Raw genomic sequence first — 25,976 nt, forward strand, 5'->3', positions numbered from 1 at the left:
CCTTCAGGCTTAGAGGGTTCATGTTCTGCCCGGTGGTGTAGGATCCTAATTACTCCAAGTTTGTGTTCCAGAGGGTGATGGGAGTGAAAGAGGAGGTACTGGTCCGTGTGTGTGGGCTTCCGGTAAACTTCAATGTTGAGGTTGCCATTCTCTTCAAAGTGCAAAACATCGAAGTTTACCGGAAGCCCACACACACGGACCAGTACCTCCTCTTGACTTTTTTTGAAAACATTCTTTTAATAAAATAAACTATAAGCTTTAATTTACCACAGAAATATGAAGGCGGTTTCTCGAGCTCCAGAGTAAAATCCAAATGAACCCTGTCAGTGTGATGGCTGCCCTCGCTGGTACTTTTCCCTCCTTGCTCACACAAAGCGTTGCAGTAGTTAATTAATAACTAATACGGAAAATTCCTTCACATTTATACATTGTACTGTATTTTTACTGGGGTTTTTTTACACTGTTACCATGACAAGCCTGAGAAGGGAAATTACTTTGTATGTGTGTCTGCATGTGTATACGTGTGTGCGCGGGGGGAGGGGGGGTGGGTAGATAACGAGAAGCTTCATGGCCCCTAACTATGTGTTTGACTTATCAAACAACAGCCCTGCAGTACAAAGGGCTAGACTGTCAGCAGAAACACACCCGCAGATATCTGAGTGTGGCTGTGTGTGTGTGTTGAGGCTACTTGATAACTTAGGAGCAGTGGATGGAGCTCTAGGGAGATGAAGCATTGCCAGGAGGAAAGGACTGAAGATGTGTTAGGAAATCTAGAAGCAGAAACACAAAAAGACGAAAAAAAAAATCCATCAGACTACAGTTTTTGAAGGACAGTTTCTGAATGAGTCTCATCACTTCAGCCCCTGGGCTGGGTCTCTGTCTTGCTTCAGCAGGAAAGAGCTCCTCCCTCTGAGATCCGGATGCCTGTGGTTGAAGGTTATGAAGGAAGAAAAATAATGGACGGGAGGACAGCAGGCTGGCAAGAGACAGTGATGGAGAGGTGGAAAGCTAACCTTTAATAACTCTTGTTTTATGTCTCCCTCCTTTTTCCTTCTCACGTTTTTCACCTGATATCGAGCCGGTAGTTGAACACCCCTTTTCTCTCCTCTGAAGACTTTGGCATAAACACTTCTCAGTTACATGAAAAGAGGAGAAACTGTAGCATTTCACACCTCCTTCGCCGCCTCACAGTTCACTCGAACACACACACGCACACAGACAGATGCTGGCGCACTCCCCGTCAAAAGCACGTGCGCATGCACGACCGCACATCCACACCTGATCGTCTTCTAAGGGAGTGAATAATTACTTTGCCAAAGGGCACAACTGTGATCCCTGGCTGGTATTTAAAGCATTGTCGCTGAATTTAAATCATCCCTCCTCTCTAACGCTTCCTTCAGTTAAGTGGAAGTGTCCTCTTCTCTGGCTAATACAGAGATCATGGCCCTGATGTCTTCCTCGTGGCCTTCAGCTAATACCGCCACATTGCATGACACAGATGCACAGCTTGCATTTCCGTGTTGACATCGACGCGTGAAGCTATCTGCCGTCGCCCGCCGCAACCCAAACTTCCGTGTTATTGTGTTACACAATGCAATCAAGTGTAAAAACCTGAGCTTTGATTATTGCGTTTCCAGCTTAAAGCCTTATTTTCTTTGCATAATAATGATTTATAGATAAAAAATATTTTTCAAGGGAAAATAAGGAGTGCTGACTCGATGGAGGTGTGTGTGAAATCTTGCCCTTCTAATTAGTTTATTCAGTTATTCTTTCCTCCTCCCACCATGTTGTAGCCTTAGGCCATCTGTGCTTTTTTCGCAACAAGCTTTCACATTCTCAACTACCCCCCCGCTGTTTCCTCAACCCCTTCACTACACTATAATTTTCCAGCCTCTTCTCTGGCCTCTGTTGAGCGTGTTTGCCCTGCATTGTATGTCCAGTCCTGTGTAGACTTACACTGAATTGCAGATGGGGAGCTGTAGTTCTCCCTCATGAAAGGAGCTTGGGGTGTTGAGTGGCTGATCCTGTATCTGTCCTTGTCTGATGTACCCTGTCTCCCACGATGCTCAGACTTGGTCTACCTGCTTGTCCACTCTACCTGGGGTTACATGATTGGCATAGCAGTGCACAGAGACTATTAGGATGCTGGTGCATGAAACTGCTTTATGTGAATGCGTGTGTGTGTGTTCCTTAGCATAAAAGGAGTGCGTGTGTACATTTGCATTTTACATTTGTGCCCGTAGTAAAAGCATGACCATGACCACCCCAGCATGCAGTCCAGAATATCAAAGAACATCAAGTGCATTTAAATTCAGCAAGTGCAGCGAGGTAATGCATGATGATAAATTGCATCTGGATGGAGTTGGTATCCAGGTAACAAAAGCTCTAATCAGTTTCTATAAGATCTGCAGTTGTGGTCTCCAACATGATGTAGGACAAGATTACAGGCACTTAAATGGTGGGCGAGGGTGTTCATACAGATTTTAAGACGTGGTCTTTTGAAACATATTTACATATTTACAACCCTCGCATGTTTTTTTTCATCAGATTCATTTTTTCTTAGGGTGAAAAAACCATCAAGTCCATTTGATATAACAGAGATCCTGGGGGGAATAAAGACTTTAAAATTATTTTAAAAAAATATTAAAAAACAACCAATGCGATATTCTGAGAAAATTAGTCTCATTCTACCATTTACAGACTGATGTGAGTGTTGCCAAGGAGAAACCAGGAACACATTAGTAACAGACGACTGATAAAATCAGAACCATCAGTAGTACTCTGGTTTTGTGTATCAGCATGCGTGTATACTAATCTAATCCCTGTTGATAATTTCAAAGTGTGAAGAAATGAGCGCGTGCTGCCTGAGCTTCGACTCTGTCAACACTATTAGTAAGGGATGATGTCGTAAGGTGCAATATCCACTAGCAGAGTGGATATTACTACACTTATACTACACTTTGTGATGTAACCTGTCATGAAGTAAAATGACTCATAATTGTTACTCCACAGGATAAAATTGCAGACCTGATAGTCTTGTTATTCAAAACAAAGTGTGCTGTTCCCCGTTGTCTTCGCTCCTGGTCTCTTGTTTCATATTTTGTCTGGGTTTTTTCTTTTCCCCCCAGACACACGTTTTCATAACTCAAGGTTATTTTCTGGATGTCTATTTATCATTTTAAGATTTGCACGCCTTCTCCCACCTCCCTGTGCCGCAACTAGTTATTTTCTCAATTGACTATCGTCCAGTTTCTCATTACTCATGCTCAAATGCCCTTTCCTCTTTGAGAAGCAATACTCTTGATGTTTTTTTTTCTCTTTGGACAGCTAAAATTTTCTGTACTTGTTTTAAAATTTTGAAATGTATTATCAGTGACTGTTGCCTGAATTTTCCATCCCGTATATGTCCGTGCACATCTTGCAGCATATGTGTCCATGTGCTTGTTTGGCCCGGTATTTTGCTCAAAGTTTTAAAATTAACCTCAATTGCTTTCTTCTATAATAAGATTGCTATTCTTTTCTATCCACATTGACTTATTTGCTTCCCTTTCATTCTTTCTGGCAAGGTTATCCTGAGGCACACAGCTCTTTTATGGGAACATAGAGGTGAGGAGGGAATGGGGTGGAGGGCCTGGCTTTGCCGCTAGCCATGCCTTAATCGATTGTGTTTAAAGGGATGTTGTGAGCCGAATATTTGAACCTGTCTCCTCATTAACAGTTCTCTGGGATTTAATTAAGAAGTCGAATGAATGTAACGTCAGTTGTATTTTTAAATGAAAGAGGAGTGCGAAGACGCACAACAAAGAAATTGAGAGTGAAAGAGACGAGAGGGGGGAAAACGAAAAAAAGAGAGGAGGCTAATTAGGGGATGAAGTTATGTTCATGCATCACTCCAGTTGAAATATTTCCTTGGTCTCTCTCAACCCCATTTTCCTCCTTACTCTCTTTTCCTCTTCCTCTTTCTCTCTCTGCATATAAATCTGCAAGAGCCCTTGGCAAAAAATTTTTGTCACATCTTTTCTTTGCCTTTGGCACACAGTATGGGTATGCAAATACAAGAAAATAGAGACTTCAGCATTGTTGACACACTCTTCCTACACATAGAGTACAACCAGATATTAATGCCGGAGCCTGTTTCTCTACAACTGAAGTGGCTCAAGTACTTCTGTGTACTTTATTGATTTTTAAAATGTTGAAAACCACATTAAATTCCATCATTTCATCCATACAGTATATCATCCACATGACAAAACCATGAGCAACAAAAAGGTAAAACAGACAACCTTCACTTCATGACCCACATTTAAATACAACTTTATTCAGATCTGAGGACTCTTGTTCTTTATATATATATATATGTATATATATATATTTATTTATTTAGTTATTTATTTATTTATTTATATGTATATTTATTTTTTTGACAGTCTGAATTTGTTACTAATGTTTGTCGTGTGGATCAGTGTTGTCTTGCAGTCTCTAAGGCCAAAAAAATCCACATCTGTTGGCACCAGGTGGGTCAACAATAAGGCTGCTGCCACCAACAACACCGTCCCATAGCGACATGACTTTCTCTTCAGCTTTGCCAAGCAGCCTTTCTTTATCTCGCCCCGGAGAGGCGGAGAGGGTGGAGTCTCTGTGAGAGTATTGCTGTAGATGTCAGAGGATCGGTAAGGAGCAGAGTGAGGAGCTTCTTCTCAGTGGGTAGCCCAACATGTGTCCTTGATATTTTCTATAATGGTACAGTGTTGAGGGCTCATGTTGACCAGTTTGATTCCTTCACATATGAGTATCCAACTTCTCTCCAGATGCCCTGCGGGACACGAGGAGAGGAATATCAAGGTTACTGGGCCGTATCTGTGATGGGCACTACAATGGCGTGCTCTCCAAGAGATTTCACGTCCTCACAATCCAGGGGTTTATGTAAGAACTCTGCTTTGAACAGCAGAGAAGAAAATACTTAAACCAGCACATCTTAACACTGTGTGTGCGCACGCATTTGTTTGATGGGATATAACTATAGAGAGAAACAGATAGAGGGGAGACAGGAGTTCTCGCCGCCGATGTTCACTTGGCTCGACACTAAGCTCGCAGAGATTAGCCAGCTCAGCTCAGCACAGTGTGCTGGAGGGCAGGCGGGGCAGTAGTGAGGAACTACCCGCAGCAGGGTTCAACTTCAGGATAAGGGAGGGCACAGAGGCTGAAGCCAGTCAGCCAGGTCACACGTGGGGAGGAGACAACAGCATGAAGACGGCGGGGCTCATGGCTGAGTAACATGCGGGTGTCTGGAGAGGAGAGGGGCAGAGAGAGCTGGTGGGTGAGGAAATGGATGAACAGAGCAGAGGGCAGTGGTTCTTTCATGCTGCTGGATGTACTTTAAACAGGTGAAACTTCCTCCAGTCAAGGAAAAGGACTTTAAGACAACAAGTATACTTTCAGACAAGTATCAGGTCTATAGTTTGAGTTGTTGTCAAACCTGTTTTGAATGTTCCACTGGGAATGCTTTCCAAAAAAAAAAAAAGAAGAAGAAGAAGAAGCTCAGACTGTAACTGTGATGTGGCTGAATCAAAATCTGCCTCTGCTTGCTTCCACATAGTTGGAACTCTGATTGATTGAGCCTCTTTAGGGAAATCCCTTCAGTGATTGTTGATTGTGAAACGTATGGTATAAGAGGCACAGCAGACAGATAAGTGTGCTGTCAACAAGCAGGGCATCCAAGCATTTATGAAATATGTGCTTAGATAAAACAATAACATGCAGAAGGAGACAGAGGTTTGACTCAGACAGATGAACACCATTTATAATGGCTGCGGGTGGTGTAGCTATCTGTCACCTGCAGACATGCTTGTGCACAGCTGACATTTGCTCCGGGCCACAGGTTGTGTGTTGCATATAGAGAAGAATCACCCCACTCTAAACTAAAAATCCAGCTCTGACGTGCAGATGTACAGCTCGTTGTTACTATCTTTAGCTGACGATGGTCTTTTTTTTTTCTTTTTTTTTAACCTCCTACTCTTGCTCTCCAAGCTCATAAAGCGCAGCCAGAGCGTTGCGTTTATGTCTGGCCTTATGCTACCCCCCACAGGAGGACGGCTTCACGGTGACTTTACTGCTGCTTGGGTCCACTTGCGAGATTGCTGTGCAGTTGCAGTCACACGTGTGTGCACAGATCTGGCTACATCACTGATGTCACAGTACATTAGCATCAAACTGGTTATCTTACATCAGTGTTTAATGACTCTTCACACCTGTCTTGTGACTGTTCGCCGTTAATGAACCAAGAAGGCATTGTGTCCTCATAAACAGGACAGTGGTAACCTCTCAGCACACAACATGTCACCCTATTTAATTCATAGCTCCATTGTGGCTGCTCTCCACTGATATTGTTTGTGAGAGTAACATGAGATGGGCCAGCCAGTGGCCATTTATCTTAATGAGAGCAGTTAATTCTGGGCTGAGCTTTGGCTGCCGCCGCCATACAAAAACACAGCAATCCCTGTGAACGTCCTCTTATCCTCCTACCCGCTGACTTGATTTTCAGGAATACATTTTGCCCTCTCATTGAAACCATAATTAGTTCTAAAGGAGATTAAATTACATGTAATTATTATGATAATATTTTCATTTATTCAAGATAACGGGCTGACTTTAGTGAACACAGTATTTGTCGTGAGAGAGCAATCTCCCTCACACAGTCAAAGTTATCAAGGCGTGAAATCAGGAATCCTGACGGCAACAAAATGTAATCTTTTTCATACAGAGGGGACAATAGAAGGCGCTGCATACTCTACGTCTCCTTCTCCACTTTAATTAAAAGAGCACACCGAATCTCCCCGTCTTTCACTCCCCTACCTTCTCTCTTAAGAGTGAAGGGCCAATTTTATCACTATGCAGAATCTAGTTATTTTCCTCACACTGAACTTGTCTTAAGCCCCGGCCCTGAATCTTTAATGAGCAATTTCTTTTCTTTTTTTTTTTTTTTTTTTTTTTTTTTTGGTAAATTTTATTATTTTTCCTCTCTCCGCCTCCTATTTCTCTTTTATTGAACTGGGGTAATGTAACTGAAGGATATATTATGATTAGATTTCGCAGGTAAAGACTACACATCAGTGATACGGTAGGGTGGCTGCATCAGAGAATGCAGATGGGAAAAGAGAAACCGAGTGTGAGGAGGGACTTTAAACATTGTTCTGGGGGTTGGACGTTCCCTCGCATTAAATATATGCCCTTTAAAAAGACTGAGAGTGTAACCTGAATGGTCCTATGGTTGGTTACACTTTACATTCATCTTCTCTTTATGAGAAAAAAAATGATTTATGTTCCCTGTGGTATGTTTCAGTCAGTGTGGAACTTTACCATATTTATAAAGTTGGATTTTGCTTCAGCTCCCCAGTGGATCATATCAAAGATACAATACTGCGTTGTGACTTTGAAAAAGAAGAATTTTGTAAAGGGTGTTTAAAAGGACATTAAGACAACATTAACAAATGACTTGATGGAAGAGAGAAATAGCTGGCGAGAAGTTGGCATATAGAAACTGGTCTGAGGTAAGAATGTGCAAGTAAGAATGTGCAAGTTGGCGGTATTTGATTTTTCCCTACCAGTCCAGTTAATGAATACTGCAGTTAAGCATTCCGAATGCCTCATTATCTGCATACTGTACTTTATGTTTTGCATATATGTTTATACATCTTACAACAGTCAGGCTACAGAGAGTTTTTTTTTTAAAGTGTCTCGCTGCCGCTATGACATTCACAGCCTTGGTTTCCTCCTCACGAGTTGCAGTCACTCCCACTCATCCCCCTTTTCCTCTCTCCTCCTGCCTCTCCTCCCCGCCTACAGGTCCTCTAGCCCGAAGGCAGGTAGGGCATCTCGTTATGGTAGTTGTAGTCCGGGCAGACCTTCTGCACCAGGCGGTAGTCCGTACTGTAGAAGGAAATATAGATACAGATGACCTTGAAAGGCTTGGAGCAAATCCAGGACACGTGGCTCTGGATCTGCTCCTGGAAACAGGTCTTGGATGGGTCATAGTTGCACAACGAGGTGCGTTTTTGGCGATCCACCTTCTCATAGTCTACGCGGCAGTTGAAGATCTTGGAGTCCTTGGGGTAGACCACACTCTGGCGCTCCAGGTCAAACTCTACTGCCTTGACAGGTGGTACCAGGCTGACTGAGATGTTGCCCTGGCCTGTGGAGTTGTGTCGAAAGTAGACGCTGAATGTGCCGTTACCGTGATCCACAATCTTGCCGGTGATTAGCAGGTTAAGCCTTACTGTCTTGATATTGGAATAGAAGTCTCCCCAGCCAAACATCTTCTTGAACTTGCCGGTTTTAACAATTGGTCGGCGTTTGACCCTGGGGTTCGAGGCGTCGGGTTTGAGCAGATCACTGCCCAACATCTCCCAGAACTCCTGTTTTGAAAACTCCTGCTTCGAGAAAGGGACCGGAGAGTGGTAGGGCAGCTCCAGAGAGGTGGCGTTAGCAGCTCTGCTTTTACTGTGTAGCATCCAGCGGCTCAGGGGTGAGAGCGAAGCCTGCCCGCCCAGGAGGCCCACTGTCTGGGAGGAGTCATCTGAGGAGCTCTTGGAGTTTGAGGAGTCATCTTCTTGACTCAGTGCCACCTGGAGAGTATTGTGGAGGAGGGGATCAGAGAAGGTAAACGGAGAAGAAAAAAAGGTATAAGCAATTATTAGCAAGGTAGAAAAAAATGTAAACAGAAACCAAATTAAGTTTGATCAATACTTAATTTACTGTTCATACCTCGAGAGATTTAAACTGACATTCTATCAATGTTTTATTTAGATACATTTATATAACTTTACACGTAGTGCTATTATTAAAATCTTTTGTTTACCTTGGCTGAGAAAGAATTACTCCCTTATGTCACGTTTTCACAGAGGCAGTGTAATTCCCTAAGCTCACTAGGCTCCATCAGCTACTTGGGAGGCCAGAGGGATCAAAGAACAGATTCAAACACAAAATCCACATCATAAATGAATTCACGTGGCACGTGTGACTCCTGTGTTCTTGAACAGTTTAATCAATATTTGTGAAAGTGGATATTTTTCTGCAAAGGATTTGAAACAATGAAGAGCTGCAATCAGGAAATGTGTCCCGAAGTTGTTTCTTACAACAATCAGTGGAGTTTTCGCACAAGTATTTGCCTTCATACTAACTGTTATAAAGTATTTTTTCCAAGTGGAGAATTAATTAATTAATTTTCGCCAGAACTAAACTGCAAGGTAATCCATCTGGAAAGATTTTTTTCTTCCTTGTATTAAAATCCTAAAGGAGAAATGTCAGTGGAAAGTAGAGACTGTTTCTTTTTTTAAAGTGAGCTTTTTGCTTTTTAAGCACTTCGGTATGAGTGCATGGGGAAGCTGTTATGGCCTCGAAACATTTGGTTGGAGGATCAAAGTGTTTGAGGGTGGGGAGGTGGGCAAACGGGAGGGCCTGAGAATAAAGTGTAATGTCCAATTAAGACTTTCAGTGTTTTAATTAAAGAAAAAATCTGTATCGGCAGACACACAAAGCTGTCAGATGTTAACATCAACTGAAGGGAGGGGAAGAGGAAGGAGGGAGATAACATAGTGCTGCTGTGCTCAGCAGTAGCTTTGTGATGAGTGTGTCAATGTGCTTGCAAAGTAATGGGTAATTATTCAATGGTAATGATCTATTAACAGGTAGCTTCTGTCTAATGTGCCATGGAGGTATCCAGAATTGTTGTGTCCTTTGGATCTGACAGTAAGGAACACACGCTCACATCGTCTGTGAATTTTGAGTTGTGGTAAATGCAAACAATAAGTGATGCAAATGCGAGCGCTGGGGTAAGTTTGTGTATGTGTGTGAGTGCGCTCTACCCAGAGAGATTTTACAATGATGCATAATGCATGGATCTCTGTCTGTGCTCTGATCCATCTACTGTCTTGACTGCCAGGGCTTCCTTATACAGGCTTAGTCAGGATTATTAAGTCTGACTCATTTTTATTCCATTTTATGCAGGTTTTTCAAGCTCACTCAGATTTGTTCACTTGCTCTGCAGTTAGTCAGTGATATTGATTTTTCTGTCTCTCTAAAAACATGTATTTCCTTTCATAACAACGTGTATCGCATTTCAACTGTCTTGAAAGGATTCCCACTGATGTGGTTGTGGTCTGGTGTGTGGACTCAGATGAGAGGACACCATTTTTCCCTTAATCTGGCTTTATTCCCATGGGGCTGTTACAGGCCAGATGCCCTCTGGTCTAGTTACCTGTCTGCTGCTACGCTACACTGCCGCTTAGATCCTTCAGCCTCCCCACGGGGGGCGATAACAGTCCTGACAAAGACTCCTTCCTCTTGAAACAGATAGCTTCTTTGAGAATCCCAAACTCATTAATAATGAACCAAAATTTAAAAGCGCTTAGACTTATTGATTTTAATCTTTTCAAACATATCTTTGTTTTTTGTTTTTTTTCTTTTTCTCTCATTTTATCTTTTTAGACCAGAAAGTTGAGGCTAGACAGGATGACTTTGATGACATACCATTACCCATGGCTCCTATTGAAGGACTAGTTTGTGTTTGATTTCTCTTCTTCAGTGAGCCCATGGCTGCTGGGCACAGAGGGTAGCAATCTGCCTGCCTCCCCAGATAGCACTCAAGAGCCCCTGCGGTGTCCTACAGTTTCTATGAAACTGCCCATTTGTTTTAAGATCCTCATCACTTTGCCAGCAATTCTCAGATGGTGCCAGTGCTCGTATCTGAGCAGAAACATATTGCAACATGCTTTGTTGTAGCTTACACATTAAGCAAAGTATCCCTCCTCCTTCCCCTCTTTTGCACAGTCTTCATTAGGGAGTCAGAGAGGCTGGGCTGCAGGAGTAGAGATGAAGTAAACGCTGTGCTATTGTTAAACAGAAGATTTAAATGTCTGGCACTGCTGGAAGTGTCAGATCCAGTGTACAGCATCATTGTCAAAGGCAAATGGAAGAGTAAGCTTAATTTGGCTCTGAAGAAAACCTGAGTTAGAGCGACAAGGATTACTAGAGTAACAGAACACACTCTGTGCACCAGTCCAAACACAATGCCTTTAACTGGAATTGTGTTTTTGGCAGTAAATGGATACTACTGTTTGTGGTTTCACTGTTGAATGATGCATCTTAAAGGTAAATGAAGTCACACATTATATGGTAGCACATGACATTGCAGTGCTACAATTCTAATCCCCTTTGCATTTAACTATGAAAGTACAGGAAGCTTGTGATTTAAGATATTGTAGAATAACTGAAATTAGTTTCGTTTTCCTTCAATTTAGGAGAATGTTTTTATATTTGGGAAACAAAAACATTGTTTTGTTAACAATCCAGCACTAAATGCCATCTGCTTTGGGTATTTAAATAATCAGATTTATAATCTAATCTGACAGATGATGATGTACTGTGAGTACCTTGCCTTTTTTAATGATCAGTTTCCTAAAATTTTAAGAAGTGTTTTAAAGAGTTAGAAAATGCGCACTTGTTCCAGGGCTGTTAGCCACTATACCAAAGTCTTATTGTTCACTAGGTCATCCTAAAATATACAACATAAACCAGCCATATATTGCAACATAGTGTAATGTTGCTTTGAAAAACCAGAAGAAGTTTCTCTCAGAGTAAGTTTGTTTTGTTTCATGAAGCTTGGCAAGATGTATCCCAGCTTTAATACTGTATGCAAAGTGTGGGCGATGGGCAATCGGGTCTTAGTGAGGGGGTGGAGGTTCGGGGTGATTTTGTCATTTGTCATGTGCACTAAGTGAGTCAGTGAAACGGCTGGAGAGGATGGGAGGTGGCTGCGGGCTCTGTCGCTGTGGTAATTGTGAGTCATTCAGCCTCAGTGAGCACAGGCCCCAAGCCTCTCTAGCAGCAGGACGTATGGTAGGGGAGCGATCCTCAGAAGCCTGGCTGCTCCACAGGCAATAATCAGCCTGTTACTGTGACAGGTACACCGTTTTAACCCCTTTCCCCTGGTAACAGAAACACTCTGTTGCCATAATATAGCACAGAGATCATGGGGTGACTTAAGTAAAATCTCCACCATAACTCACAGAAGTAAGGGACTGGTGATAGACCACTGTTTCTAAGAAGTAGTCTACTCATTCTGACGTAACGTGTGACTGTTGGAGATATCCTGCAAAATATACTTCACAGATGAAGAGATACATGGATTTCACATCTCTATTGTGAACAGATTAGGTAATCAACTTCAGATTTTTTTTCCTTCTCAATGAGGATTTGGCACTTTCTTCTGTTTTGTACCTTTGCTGATATTTTTTTCAAAACAAAAAATTAAATAATTAAATCAACTACTGTTGTAAAAAGGAGTTGTAGCAACAAAACGACATTAACTGCGCCCGTCTTGTCTTTCAGCAGACTGTCTTGGTTTTCGAGACCCTTCTCATTCCCAGCGTGTAACATACCGACGATTTGTCACGTCCCGAGACATCCCGTGGGAACGCGAAAGGTAATCTTCCATGTCGCCATGATACGCGCCGGATTGCGGATGGAATCCAATAGAATGACGCTCCCGGTGGTAACACAAGTTCCAGCCGTGTATTCCACGCCTAACCTTAATCCTAATCCTAATCTTATCCCTAATTATATTAGATAGTGTTTTCCAAAGCGATTAATGATGAGAAACTAAAATGAATGCACATGTGTAGATTCGTTCCTCGTGTTTCCGACCGCGTAACATACCGACAGTTTGTCATATGGCGTCGTATGTTACGTTTTGAGATGAGAATTTGTTGCGTTTTCAGTACTCCTCCAATTTTCTCTCACTGATCTTCAGGCTTTGTTTTCGGTCACAGCATTACTTGTTCCCATTGAAAACACTTCAAATCCCATTGACTGTACACTTGCTGCTGAGCATCAGATCTCATGAACACAGTGGCACATTCTGCAGCTCAAGAATTAGATGTTTTATAATGGAGGGACCAAAATGTAATAAAAATGCAATCAGTGGGAAACAAACAGTCAAAATGAATGATAATATTGCAATGGATTGCCTTATTAGCTAAAGTGGCATTGCCATGGTAGTGTTCATCATAGGGTTTATGTGAAGCTTTTGTTGGGACACCTGAGCTGAATGTAGCTTGCATATGTATCTTTGCGTATTATATGAATGCATGAGCTGGAAAAGAGTAAACTTATTGACTGAATCCTTCAGTGGGGGCCACCCGATGGGGCTTAAGCATGTGCTTGTCCTGCAGAGCTGACAAGTTCAATAAGCACTCCACTTTCCTCTGGCTGTTGCGTTGAAATATTCATCTCTAATATGACATCAATTTTTAATTAAAGACCGAGGCAGCTCAGATTTCTTAAGTGTTAGTCAATGCTTCATCCACACTACCACCTTACCCACGCCCCACCCGCGCCTCCTTTCCCCATCTCCAGATGTAATATGCTCACTGCAGGAGATTTCTCTGTTACATGATTAAAGTCTGAAAATGGCTGTGCCCTTATAACTAATTATTCTTCTAGCTAGTGTAGATCCAAGAAAAGGTGAGCGAGAGAAAGGTAATTTCACAAGAAACAAGCCATTTGACTCTTAATGAATAATTTACTCCAGCTTCTCTGGGGTCACTGGAACTAAGATTTGCGGTACGTGAACAAACTCAATACGCTGAATAGTTTTTATTCGCCCATACTCTGTCTTTCTGCATCTTCCACCCTTCTTTTTTCCAGCCCATTTTGGACATGTTCACTTGTGCGGTCCCAGAGGACTTGGGCTCATTTTGTATGCTCAGACTGAAGCTCGACTCTGAATTGGCTATCAAATTTTTACATTATAAGATATCGACAAGTTGGCAGTGCGAGGGAGGATGGAAAGTGGCAGCAGGGGATGATTTGTCCCCAGTTATTCCCCACAGAGTGGGGACCAAAGTAAGGGCTGGGAGACTCAGCTGATTAAAGCCACGGCTACAGTAGTCATACCTGTCTGGTAAAGGCTGGGAGGACGGCAGGATTGTCTCATGGAGGCATAAAACCCTCAGTTAAATGCTCTTTTTATTAAGGGCTGTTGTCTGATACAGTGCGACAGAGTTTCTGTTAATTTTTGAACCCATATAAATGAAAATAATTTTGTCATTCCTGCACAACCACCATTAATATGCTCCCGAGGGAGGCTGTTAAATTGCTTCAGTGGAGAGGTGCTGAGTGGCCAAATCAGACAATGGTTTAGCTGTGCAACTCCCAGCTGAGAAAGTGTGTAACTGTGTGAATGGGCTCCTTTTACACTTATAGTAGCTCTAAAAAGGTACTGAATCTTGGGATTCTCTCATTAGCGGACAGCTGTGGTTGAACTGAGAATATGTTGGGTCACTGTCATTTAATTTATACGTGGGCTAGATGTGTTCACATTAGCATGGTAAATGCGCACGCCTAGCCGACTGCTTTGAGGTTCTGTCTGGCATTACGAGTGGCACACACATAAAGCTGCTAAAGTGAATATGTAAACCTCATTTACATATGACAAACAGGTCAGACACTTAGATGTCTGAAGTTCCGGCCGTCTCAGCAGTCTTCTAGCTGAATTTAGACTTTTCGGTGTTTTAACCGATTAAACCAAATGTAAGCAGGAAGGGGAAACGTGATCACAAGTGCTTGCTTGTAAGACATTTGACACTCTGCAGTCCATCTCAGCTGGACTGGACACAATCTGGAAATGTCACCAGAGGAACAGAAACACGATTCAGTTTCTAAAGGAGAGATGCTATAGGTAAAGTAGCCCTGTAGATAGAGCTTTATTCTATCTGTCTATGAAGATAATTTTCTTGTTTTGTTCATTTTTTTTTATCATTAAGAGCCTGCTTCATGGTACATTTTACTCCTACAACCATAGTGATAACTGAGAGCATTTTTAGATTCATGAAGTGATGAAAGGAAATTGCCAAAGGCACCTCTATGAAAACCCTTTGACTCTAATGTGCCAAGAAGAATTGGGAACCTGGCTTTGTTCAATGTTTAAATGTCTGTTTTGGAAAAGTATGTGCATTACTTCAATATGATTTGCATATTTGAACATTTAACCATCATTTTTATCATTTTTTTAACCGTTCTTACATAATATCTTGCTCAAATGACAGTTGTTAACATTAATGTCGTGTCCTGCAACTATAAAATGGAAAATATAAATAATATGACCATGATAAAGCTCTCTAAAAATCAATTTTGGTTTCTTTTATTGAAAAAATGGATATATTAATTAAGTTAGCTTAGCTTAAGCAGTTAATAGACATTTAGGTGTCACTTTTGAGATGGCTTGTGTGATCTGTGTAACTCCTCAAATTGATGTTTTATGTAGCAATGTAATAAAAAAAATCAGAAATCAATGTGCTTTGCAAAAACATTCCCATTATCTATTTATTCCTGCATTCCCGTGGCTGTGCATTCCCTATAATTGGAAACCCCTGTATAGACTCTCAGCAGGCCTTGTCTGGAGATGTGCACCACTCTGACCCTGAAAATCACTGTACCGTCACTGGTCGGCACGCTGGTAAACTGCATACTAGATGGTCAGTCATGCAGAACAGACTGTTTACAGATTTTGAGAGAAATGAGAATATTAATGGGCTTCTGCACACTGGTTTCAGTCTGGTCTGGCAGCTCAAGCAACACCATGATGAGGTCAGCATGAAAGCTTTGGTTTTCTTCAGTGTTAAACTACACTGACAGCCTAGTGTTCCCTTTTCAAATAAACCCAAATCCCCTGGTCCCATATTGCCTTTTCCACTATTGCTGAGATGCCTACAGATTTTAAAACAATGAAAGCTTCACTTTATATTGATACTTCCTATAACAGTTTGTATTTTCAGAAAACATTCAAACAACTTTGACTATTGTTAGCTCCCGCAGAAGCTCTGTGAAATTAAAATGTCGGTTATGGATTTTCCCATCCTTAGTTATTCCTTTGTGCGAAAGTCATGCGCATCTTTATCTGGATCCCCGGGGAGTTACACCCACTCATTATACCCGAGGCAACGAGTCATTTTTCTTTAAGCTGTGCACTGTAATCCACACTTCACTATCTGAACCAGTAGACAAACCTACAGATATTCTTTCAGGGTCTGCTCTGTCTTCCCTGCAGTCTCCTAGAAAGCAATGCCACAGTAAATTGTGCTGGTATTGAGGAGACAACGTATTCTGTCTGAGGACAGCTTGGCGCTTCAATATGAAGGGCTGTCAGTGTGTCAGGGTGTGTGCTTTCTCTGTCTGTCTGGGTCTCTGCTGTGGGGCTGCCTGGAGCCTGTGGGAGGGGCTCACTGGGTGGTCGGGGGTGGTGGAGGAGGTGCACCTCTGGGGTCCTACATGCTGTGCATGTTCATAACTCAAGCCGTTTTACCCTGCAGGCAATAGGCTACAAAGATTGTCCAGCACTGCTCATCCGCTGCTGCGTCATATGTTGTTTATATGTCCTGCGACTGCTCCTAGCTGTTTAATTTGTTGAATGAAACAAAGAGGGAAATAGCGCCAGAGCCACACAAAGTAAGGTGACGAGAAGAGAATAAGAATCAAAAAGAAAAGACATCAAATTTAAGCCATATTCAAGGATGCCTGAATTATCTGAGAAAACCAATTACTTTTCTAAATGCATTATTAATAAAAAGACACTAATCTTAGCAATGATAAAGTACTCTGCATATTTTTTACAAAATGATCTGGAAAAAATGGTGCTAGATCCAGAAGCTCATGTAAATAAACGCTGAAGCTGATTGATGCTGTAATAACAATAAACTCGAAATGTTGTTTTCATCAGTAACAAGGGGATATTGTTTGACTTATCTTCCTATCATTACCCCAGAATTAAGAATTATGTGGACGTGGTTAAGCCTAAAAACACTATTATCTACAAGTCCATTAGATTTTTAGTTTCCTGAATAAAAAAAGACTCCTATTGATACTGAAGTTGAGATATTTGAGTAAACTTTTCTGGTTATTTAATTACTGCTTGCTTGAAGGGTATGACCTGAATTGTCATTTTCCTCTACGTTGATGGATAAAACATGAGGCGCATTTTCTGCTGCTGATGATAAAGATGCAATGAGATGATCATTTTCCTCTTCACGTCACCCAGTTATGACATTCACAACTATACGGCACATACGCTCAGCACAGTAGACTGCTCGGCTTGCATGGATACAGAGCCGACCTTCCCCTATGATAGCAATTTGACAATTATGAATGAGTTTTTGTGTTTCCAGCATCTGCGTGGGATGTGAGGCGCAGAGTGAAAGTTTATAAGCTCTGACGTGCCGATTGCAACACCGATGGCAAAGAGGACGAGAGCGGGAAGGCTGAAGAAAAAAACTGTGCTCGGTCTGGTGCGGCTGTGCACGTTTGTGACTACATGCAATGTGTGCAGCATCGGACTGAGTTTTCTTCTATTTGTTTCGCAAGATGAGGTGGTATGTATCTGGGTGGACAAGGTCAGTGACCCTGCTAGGAGGACAGGTATCTAAGAAACATGAATCTAAGAGTTTGTGACAGGCCAGAATGGAGAGAGGAGTCTGATGTGGTTAGAATTAGCGTCAGGCAGCCTCTGCTCTTTAACTACACGCACAAATCTTCAGGTTTGCACAGAGTGCGTTTGTCGCACCACGCTGTCTTCTGCTGTTTGAGACACAGCAAATGCTGCCTGGATTTAATGTCTTTTGTTGTCTCAGTTTTTGTGCTGTTATGCTTCTGTGATGTAAAATCTCGTCTTTGTCACAGAAGTGATTTTGGCTCTCCAGCTTTAAATGTAACAGCGCAATTTGTTATTAATTGATGCGCCGTCTTGAGTGAGTGTTTCCTTGCTGATGGCAAAGTCAAATTGAGGGTGTGAGTAAAAGTTAAGAAAGAGAAAACAGAACAGCACTACTTCCCAATTTCCCAGTGTGAATTCTTCAAAGTGTCACATTTTCTTTTCTTTTCTTTTCTTTTTTTTTTAAAATTACTTACACGCAGAGTGAACGGTGTGGCATGTAGACCTTGAAATATGTGTGAATGTCTCCACAGAAATTCAATTTGTAAAAAGTGACATTCGGTGCTCAGCTACAGAAGTGAAATTCAGTTATCAAGCATGATGGCCAGTGTCTTCATCTGTGCAGAAAGCAATCAGTGTGAGCATAAAGCGGTTCTGTCTCTCACGGCCACAGAAAGGCTACCTGGGGCTACCGTTTCCAGAAAAATCTGGTGAGAAAGAGCATCTGTGATTCACAAATAGTCAAGCCTACGTTCCCCCAGAGATTTTTAATACACGAAGGTTACAGCACAAAATGACTTAACAAAAAGCTCTTTTTGAATATCTCCATTTACTGAACTGTAGAGACGCAATTCTCCTTGCCAGTAAAATTATAGTTGGGTTTGCATTTTCAAGTCTAAAATAACACAAATGTGCCATGTTGAATACGAGTAATGCATTTAAAAGCACAAGGTTCTTCAAACAATTGCAGAGAAGAAATTCTGCAGCTCACCAGAGTGTCAGAGTTCAATGCCCTTTTCGAGGACACTTCATTCTTTTATTGATAGTTCCTGAGATTGTTGAAAGAGAGAGCTGCACATCTCGTTGACCTCACTCCTCCCAGGTTTCACTGGCTGGTCTGAGATTTCATCCCATCAACCCTGGTTCATCCACACGGCTGCGTTTGTAATTACACGTGGATTAACATGTGTAATTCTGCGAAAATCACACAGAATCTGTGATGACTGTCAATTAGGGGTATAAACCTCTGAGGCAGATGTTTAGCTGACTCCTTTTTTAGCACCAATATCTTGGTTCATTCCATCTACTTTCTTTCATTCTTACATCTGCCTACACCTGTCTATTTGCCCTTCCAAAACTAAACATTTTCACATTAGAGCTGACTCACTTTCATCCTAAGTATTCAATAGACTATCTTGAGAAAATTCACGCTAGCGATTTAGTTTAGTGAAACAAATGCAGTCAGATTGCTGAGCTTCACTGATGAAAAATAACTCCAACTGCTGCCAAAAATAAACATAATTTCTCAAGCAGTCAATTATACAACTGAGATGGCTTTTATTATTCATAACCCTTCATTCAAATTCAGGGAATAATTAACATTTGAGACACATCATTCATCACATAAACAACAACCAGAGTGGCACCTTGTGTTAATAGTCGTCTGTATTAGTAGCCATTTGCAAAAGATCCCTCGAGACTGAACCCTCTCTGAAAATTGCAGCGCTATTACAACAGAAATCATCCAAATCAAATTTTTAATGCATAGCAGGCTCATTTAATTATTAATCACTGCTCCATTACTTAATAAAAAGTTACTTAATTTATTAATTGCTCCATAATTTATCAATGTCACAGGGCTAATGAATTACCCAAGATTCCCTGCTGAGGGATGCCGTGTACGTTTTTCATAGATACATGGTCTGGTGAGAGGGAGGAAAAAAAGGCTCTAATTAATGTCATTATCATTTAGCCACAGACCTTCTGGGTTACAATAGGCTGCGGCCCTGCAGCTCACAAAACGCTTCCAGAACCAAAACAACAAGTGAGTGTTAAGCCTATTATCCCCACTCTTGTATCTAGTTATACAACAGCTGAAAAGGCACTCGTCCCCCATATTTTAAGACAGCCTGTGGTCTCATATTTCACAGAGAACAGAAGAATCCGTTGAAAGAGCTCTGTCTCAGCCAAGAATATCACTGAGTCTGTTAAGTCACTTAAAACCACTGTCTGTTAGACCTCAGATCCTCAAAAGAGCTATCACTTTATTCTGAGTATCTGAATAATACCTTAATATGAAAACCACAAGGTCATCCTTGAAGGAATGCCGTCACAGACGGGTTGAACAGCCACTCAACCTCACTTCAGTATTTCAGTCACTCATGTTTTCTTTTTTTTTTTTTGGATCTGGCTCATTCCCTGGGCCCTGAGATGACTGAGCTCCCCTTAGCCTAGGGGTTTCCGAACAGAAGGATGTTTTCAAGTTTTCTCATGCGATTTAAGAGCTGACTTCTCATTAAAGGCTGCTTTTTAATAAATCTAGAAGCGCACATGAAAGAGGAGTGGGTGATCCAAATTAAATTGTAAGGTTATGCAATGCTGGAAGTATTATTTAAGCTGCAGAAACTTCAGTGTTTACATATCCATTATGGGATGGCAGGGGTGTTGTGTATGAATCCATTTAGCATTAATTTGCTGAATTAGATCTCATAAATTTCTCCTCACCTACTGTATAAATTCAGTCTTTAATCACATTGTTCAATAAGGTAAGAGCTCTCACAGCAAAGACTACAAAAACAAACCAGCCCTTTTATCTTTCTGTGGATCTTTCACATGAAAAAGTATTCAAGCTTTTGTCTTGCTGATTCTGCTGTACCGTTTCACACACAAGAACCTTGGGGCATGGCCCTGTAGTGTAAAGGTGCTACAGCTTATATCAAATCAAAGCCACAATTTAAAGAGTGCTGAAATGTAGCTTATATCTTGTGTATAATGCCTTTTTATAACGCCTGGTTTTCACGGAAGGTTAAATAAACTTTTCGCAGTCGATTCATAGTTTTGCGTTTGATATTTTGGACTTCAATTGATAGAGTAAATCATAAATGTGTAACACTGTAACTTTTTAATGGCCATGTAGTGTTCGTTGACAGTGTTACAGAGCTGAGGACTGAAGCGGCTCCAAAGACGCACAGAGTAAAACAGATTTGTGACAAACACCGATGGCACGGTGCGCTCCGCACGCTGCCAGCACGAGTGTCCCCCGAGAATAGTGACACTGCGCCCGGCGAACCCGAGACGAGCGGGGTCAGAGTGAATGTTATTGTCTTAACAATTACTAGTGATACAAAAAAACAAAAACAAACAAACAAACCAGACATCAGCAGAATTTGGTTGGCGGTCAACACAGTGCTGTCGTGCAGCAGTCGAGGATTATCTCTGCATCTTTGTAAGAAGCGCAAATGACCTGCACGTCTCGTAATTTATCATTTCCATCAAATTAATCTAAGCTGTCAGTTGCTATCCACGCACGTCTGCGCAAACATTCCACCTTTGATTAGCGTATATCACGGAGTTTGGAAGTTTGTACTCTACGGTATATTCTGACGCAGAAGGTATTTTGAGGTAATTCGGAGAAAGATGCATAAAGACCCCAGTGTGACTTTTTTTTCTTTTTGCACACTCCCACTCTTTTCTTACCAAACAAGCGGTTCCGTTGAGGAGGAGCAGGATGAAGCCTCGGTTGGGACGCATCATTCCGGCGCGTAAAACCCACAGTCCCCTGCCCCGGCAGGAAAAAAAAAAGAAAAAGAAAAAAAAGAATATAAATTGTTAATGGTAAGAACAACAAACTCCCGAAGACGGGCTTTTCCTCCTTCAGGAAGATGCTCTTCCTACTGCACCCGGTCCCATTCGGCTGGCGCACGGTCCCATGCCCATGCCTGACTAAAGTGCTGTTTCCACAGACCTAAAAAACGTAGGAAACCACTTGGAGTGATTCTCTACTGTCTTTTCTTTTTTTCTCACCAATCCCGTGTTTGAGTCAGATTACATATAGTGTGAGAAATCCATGAACATGCGGAAGGCTGTTATCATCCATGCAAAAATGAAGCGATTCCGGCTCAGAGTTAAACGGGCACACAGGGTGGTGGGTAGATCATATCTGGTCACTGGTGCCAGTGGAGATCCTGGAGGGATGGAGCTGCAGCCTCCTGCAGAAACTGAGCGATGCTGAGACTGGCAAGAGCAAACAGACGTTTTAACAGTTCTCTCTCTCTCTCTCTCTCTCACTCTGCCTCTACCTCACTCCCTTCCCCTACCCATGTGTTTGTGCCTGTCCCCCTCTTTCTCCAGTCTCCAATCTCTGTTTCCCTCTCTTACCCCCTCCCTTATCTCACTTTCTTCCCACCTCTCTAGCATCTCCCTCTTTCAGTTACCTTCTCTTTACTCAGTTGATCCAACATATAATTAAACAAGTTACAATAAACCTAAATATCCAGTAGTTACACAACAATAAACATCTGTCCCACTTGTGTGAGGGCTTGAGTGTTTTCCATTCCCTTGCGAGTATTTCTGACATGAGTTTTTTTAGCCTACAGCAGCCGGCATTACTAATCCACTGACAACTCTGTGGGTATTTCTCACCAGCAACCCTGTCATTAAATATAATCATCACTGTGGGTGGGTGAAAATCATTGATTGGGAAAGACTGGATCTTTTTTTCACACTGCACTTGTCACAACAAAAACAACTCTTGTCATATGGTAACTGAGGAGGTTAATGCTGAGCTGTGGATCTCCTAGAATGCATTTGATCCTCACACATTGTTGTCACATCATACACGGTATCGTCAGATTGTTTGTCCTCCCCAAAGGACACCGAACTGGAGCCCCGCTGAAGGGTATTGACGTACACGGCAAGCACAGATGAACCAGTGACCGTCACCTCAGTCCGGTGTGATTAATAAAGAGTTTTCCCCAATAACACTCAGTTCATTAGAAGCAGGTTAATGGACTGAAATGCGTGATATCACTACACAGGTCCCCTGGCTCCCAGCGGCTCGATTTCTGCTTAATTGCACTTATAGATGAGCTTTACGTGAGCTGTCCTCCCTGTATCTTTACACACACTGCAGCACCAGAGGAAGACCTGCTCTATATCTTTTTGTCACTAGGTCAGAACTTTTTATATCTGTGTTGTTTTATCTCGGATTTAGTCATTTAAACCCTTTGTTAATGTTATTTTACTACCTGCTAATAATGCATATGGTGTTGTGTGCAACAATAAAAGGGTTTATTGATCTCAGTTCATGGGGTTAATTGGCTCAACTGGATGCATTCTGTGGGACCTGACCCCTAAAGGAGCTAGGTAATACCTGAGGGGGTCACTGGAGGAGAGGAAGCCCTGTCAATCTAGTGTGACTGAAACTTCAAAGAGTTAGGGCAAAAATAAATTCTTTAAGACAGCCGCTCTAGTCCAGCCATCTGCCTGTGTGCACACATACAGATTTGCTGCTCATTATGATGCAGGAAATGCTGATGGAAGGTGGGAATGAGCTCATCAACTGAGGAGGTTTCTTGATCTGTCTCCCTTTTTTATTGGATTATTTCAAACACTAAACGTGCCTTTGTATAATTCAAGCAAGCCTCTTCAGTTACCCTAGGCATGAGCGGGGTCTTTGGGAGAGGAAACATAACCTATAAAGGGAGATCTGCTCCCCAGCCCACAATCTGAAGAAACAGCAACCATAATAAAACTCCTTTTTAAAATGCAGCACGTTCATTTATACGCACACTTTCACTCCTGCACATAATTATGGAGCCATAACTCAGCCTGTATACTCTCTCGGGAGAGCTGCTGCTATTTTTTACTCATATGAAAAAAAAAGAAGAAGCATTGTGGATGCTAAGATACCCATCATTTGACACCCAGGATCGACTTATCTTAATGTTGTTTCACACATGACTCACATCAGCATGACAAATAGGAATTTGTGTTTGTGTATTTCCCTTTTTATTCCTCTCTCCTGGCAAACTCCAACAATTGTGCTCAATCATTGCATTGCTTGACACGTAATCCTATTTCACAGTATAATTCAGCTTGAATGTGGAGCTGCAGGCAACAGACAGTCCAGACCCAGGCTGAAAGGTTTATAGATGAGTATTGGCTGCCCTCTAGTGTCTTTCATCAGTTCTGGACCTTCAGAATGGAGACAAAGCTTCATTAAGCAGGAGAGGTCATTAAAGGGTCAGTTCACCTAAATGCATATTTAAACATTTTTCCTTTTTTCCCATTTTCTGTTTTGTTTTTTTTTCTTTAATGAGTGGAGTCATATTTTCTTAGTTCATGAGGTTCCCACACAGTTGAGGTTATACTACTGCTACTGATGCCGGTGATAAGAAGAGAATGTAACCCCACATGTAAAGAAAATTTAAAGGCATTGCAAATATTCACATTCCGTGTGTTCTGATAAATATGAAACACCTACACAAAACCTGATCTAAGTCTGTTTTGTTGTTGTTTTTTAAACAAGAAGACATAAGCAGAAATCAGCTGTCAGAGCAGCCCAGCACTCTGTCCTGTTCATTCACACATGGAGACATGGTGATCGTAACGCGTCTTCCTATTACAGACTGTAATGATCAATTAAGATTTTTAATTTGATCAGTTTTTGTGTAGGTAGGTCACATTTATCCTCAAAGGTCACTTATATCTAGTTCTGAACAAGGCTGACAGCTGAGCTGTCATGCATGATTCAACTTTAAATGCAAGTTTTATGAATAACAAAAATAATGTAATTTGGGCAAAACTGGGCAGGCTGGCCTTAACCAGGCTGGAAAAACTGATCAGGAAGGCTGGCTCTGTGGTCGGCATGAAGCTGGACACTCTGGTGACAGTGGCAGAGAAAAGGACACTAAAATAAACTGATGGACATCATGAACAATGCTGGGCATCCTCTGCACACGGCCATAAACAACCAGAAGAGTCTGTTCAGTGACAGGTTGCTTCTCCCCAAGACAAGAACTAACAGACTTAAAAACTCCTTTGTCCCACACGCCATCAGACTGTTTAACTCCTCTCTGAAGGGGAGAGGGAGGGGAAACAGGAGGACAAAGGAGGGGGGAACAAGCAAGCTGTAGTGCCTCTCCACTTCACTGTGCAGTTACCTTTTGTGCAATACTTTTGTTAATAGTCAACGGTGCAATAGACTCCATACTTGAAATGTGCAATTCACTTGTATTTTTATTTTTATTTTATTCCTATTTATTCTATTTATCCCCTTTGTATATTTTACTTATATATGTGTGTGTATATATATATATATATATATATATATATATATATATATATATATATACATATAAAATATTCTGTAACTCTGTAACTTCTGTCTGTGCTGTGCTTTTTTGGAAACCGAATTTCCCAGAGGAACCCACCCGAGGGATTAATAAAGTTTTATCTTATCTTATCTTATCTTAAACTCAAATCATGAATATGGAGAGACATGGCTGTGCTAACATATATGGCTTCCCACCCCTGTCCTCATCTTCTTTGGATCTCTTTGTTGTTTTTGCTCATCTCTGTGTCTGTTTGGTGCCAATGATGAATAAGAGATTTTTAAGAAAGCAAAGGATGCATGAATTACTATCCGAGTCTTCTGACCACATTTCTAACACATTTCACATTTCTAACAGAGATGTTATAGAGACTAGGGTCCAAAAAAAAGAACTGAGCTCTCTGTAAAGGTTCACAAAATGACTGTGAAAACACCTTTTTGAATTGTGGGCATCAAAATCTAAAAAAAAATAATAATAATAAACATGGATTTTTTTTAAAAAAAAGCACTATCATAACGTTTGGGGACTTGAATTTTCATGTCACTCACATTTAGGTCTTTATGTTAGTATGGCAGAAACTGCTTAAATATAACCCAAACTACACGGGTCGCATTAACATATTTATATTTGTTAATTGCCCTCTCTCTGATTTAATACAGATGTGCTTGATAAAATGCACATATTACAATGGCCCAGCTGTGATTTAGGAATGAGCAACACCAGCTGCCACTATGGGGTGCTGTTACCAAAGGTTACACTTTAAGGCTCTGTCCGGACTCCACTTGCATTGATATCAGTATCCATCAATCCACCAGTGGAGGCATCATGAACACGGTGCCGTGTCAGTGTTTGTTCACTGTGACAGTTTGCTCTATTGTGTGAAACACTTTTGCCGGGAGTCTTTTTCTGGCTGCTGTTGGGGGTTTAGAGGAAACCGATAACATCAGGCTTCAAGTCTGACGCATATTTGAGTCTCTATCTTGTTTCAGTCTGACTCAACTGGATGTTCCGTTCGTTGAAAGAAGATAACACAGTGGTATCATTAGGAGGAGCAAAATGTCCTATAAGGAAATGGCAGGCGAACACAAAGATTTATTTTTCTGTTTATCTTCTTACTCTCAGCCCCTCCCATCAACATCACCACTCTCTTCTCCAGGGTTAAT

At 41.6% G+C, this 25,976-nt stretch overlaps 1 protein-coding gene across 1 annotated transcript; it reads right to left on the reverse strand.

Moving 5' to 3' along the window:
- Positions 1-206: 206 nt before the first annotated feature.
- Positions 207-21,984, reverse strand: LOC146519648 (neurexophilin-1). Its single transcript, XM_085157492.1, has 2 exons — positions 21,176-21,984; positions 207-8,621 (listed from the first exon to the last, which is right to left on the reverse strand). The coding sequence occupies exons 1-2, from the start codon at positions 21,230-21,232 to the stop codon at positions 7,848-7,850; spliced, it is 831 nt and encodes a 276-aa protein (XP_085013618.1). The 5' UTR covers positions 21,233-21,984; the 3' UTR covers positions 207-7,847.
- Positions 21,985-25,976: the final 3,992 nt, after the last annotated feature.

This window comes from Neolamprologus multifasciatus, chromosome 4 (genome assembly GCF_963576455.1).
Source record: "Neolamprologus multifasciatus chromosome 4, fNeoMul1.2, whole genome shotgun sequence".
Lineage (NCBI taxonomy): Eukaryota > Metazoa > Chordata > Actinopteri > Cichliformes > Cichlidae > Neolamprologus > Neolamprologus multifasciatus.

Excerpts from the sequence above, each read along its gene's own strand:
- LOC146519648 (XM_085157492.1), bottom strand. The coding sequence starts at position 21,232 with ATGATGCGTCCCAACCGAGGCTTCATCCTGCTCCTCCTCAACGGAACC. Across the intron at positions 8,622-21,175 it reads TCAACGGAACCGCTTGTTTG|GTGGCACTGAGTCAAGAAGA; the intron begins GTAAGAAAAGAG and ends AATACTCTCCAG.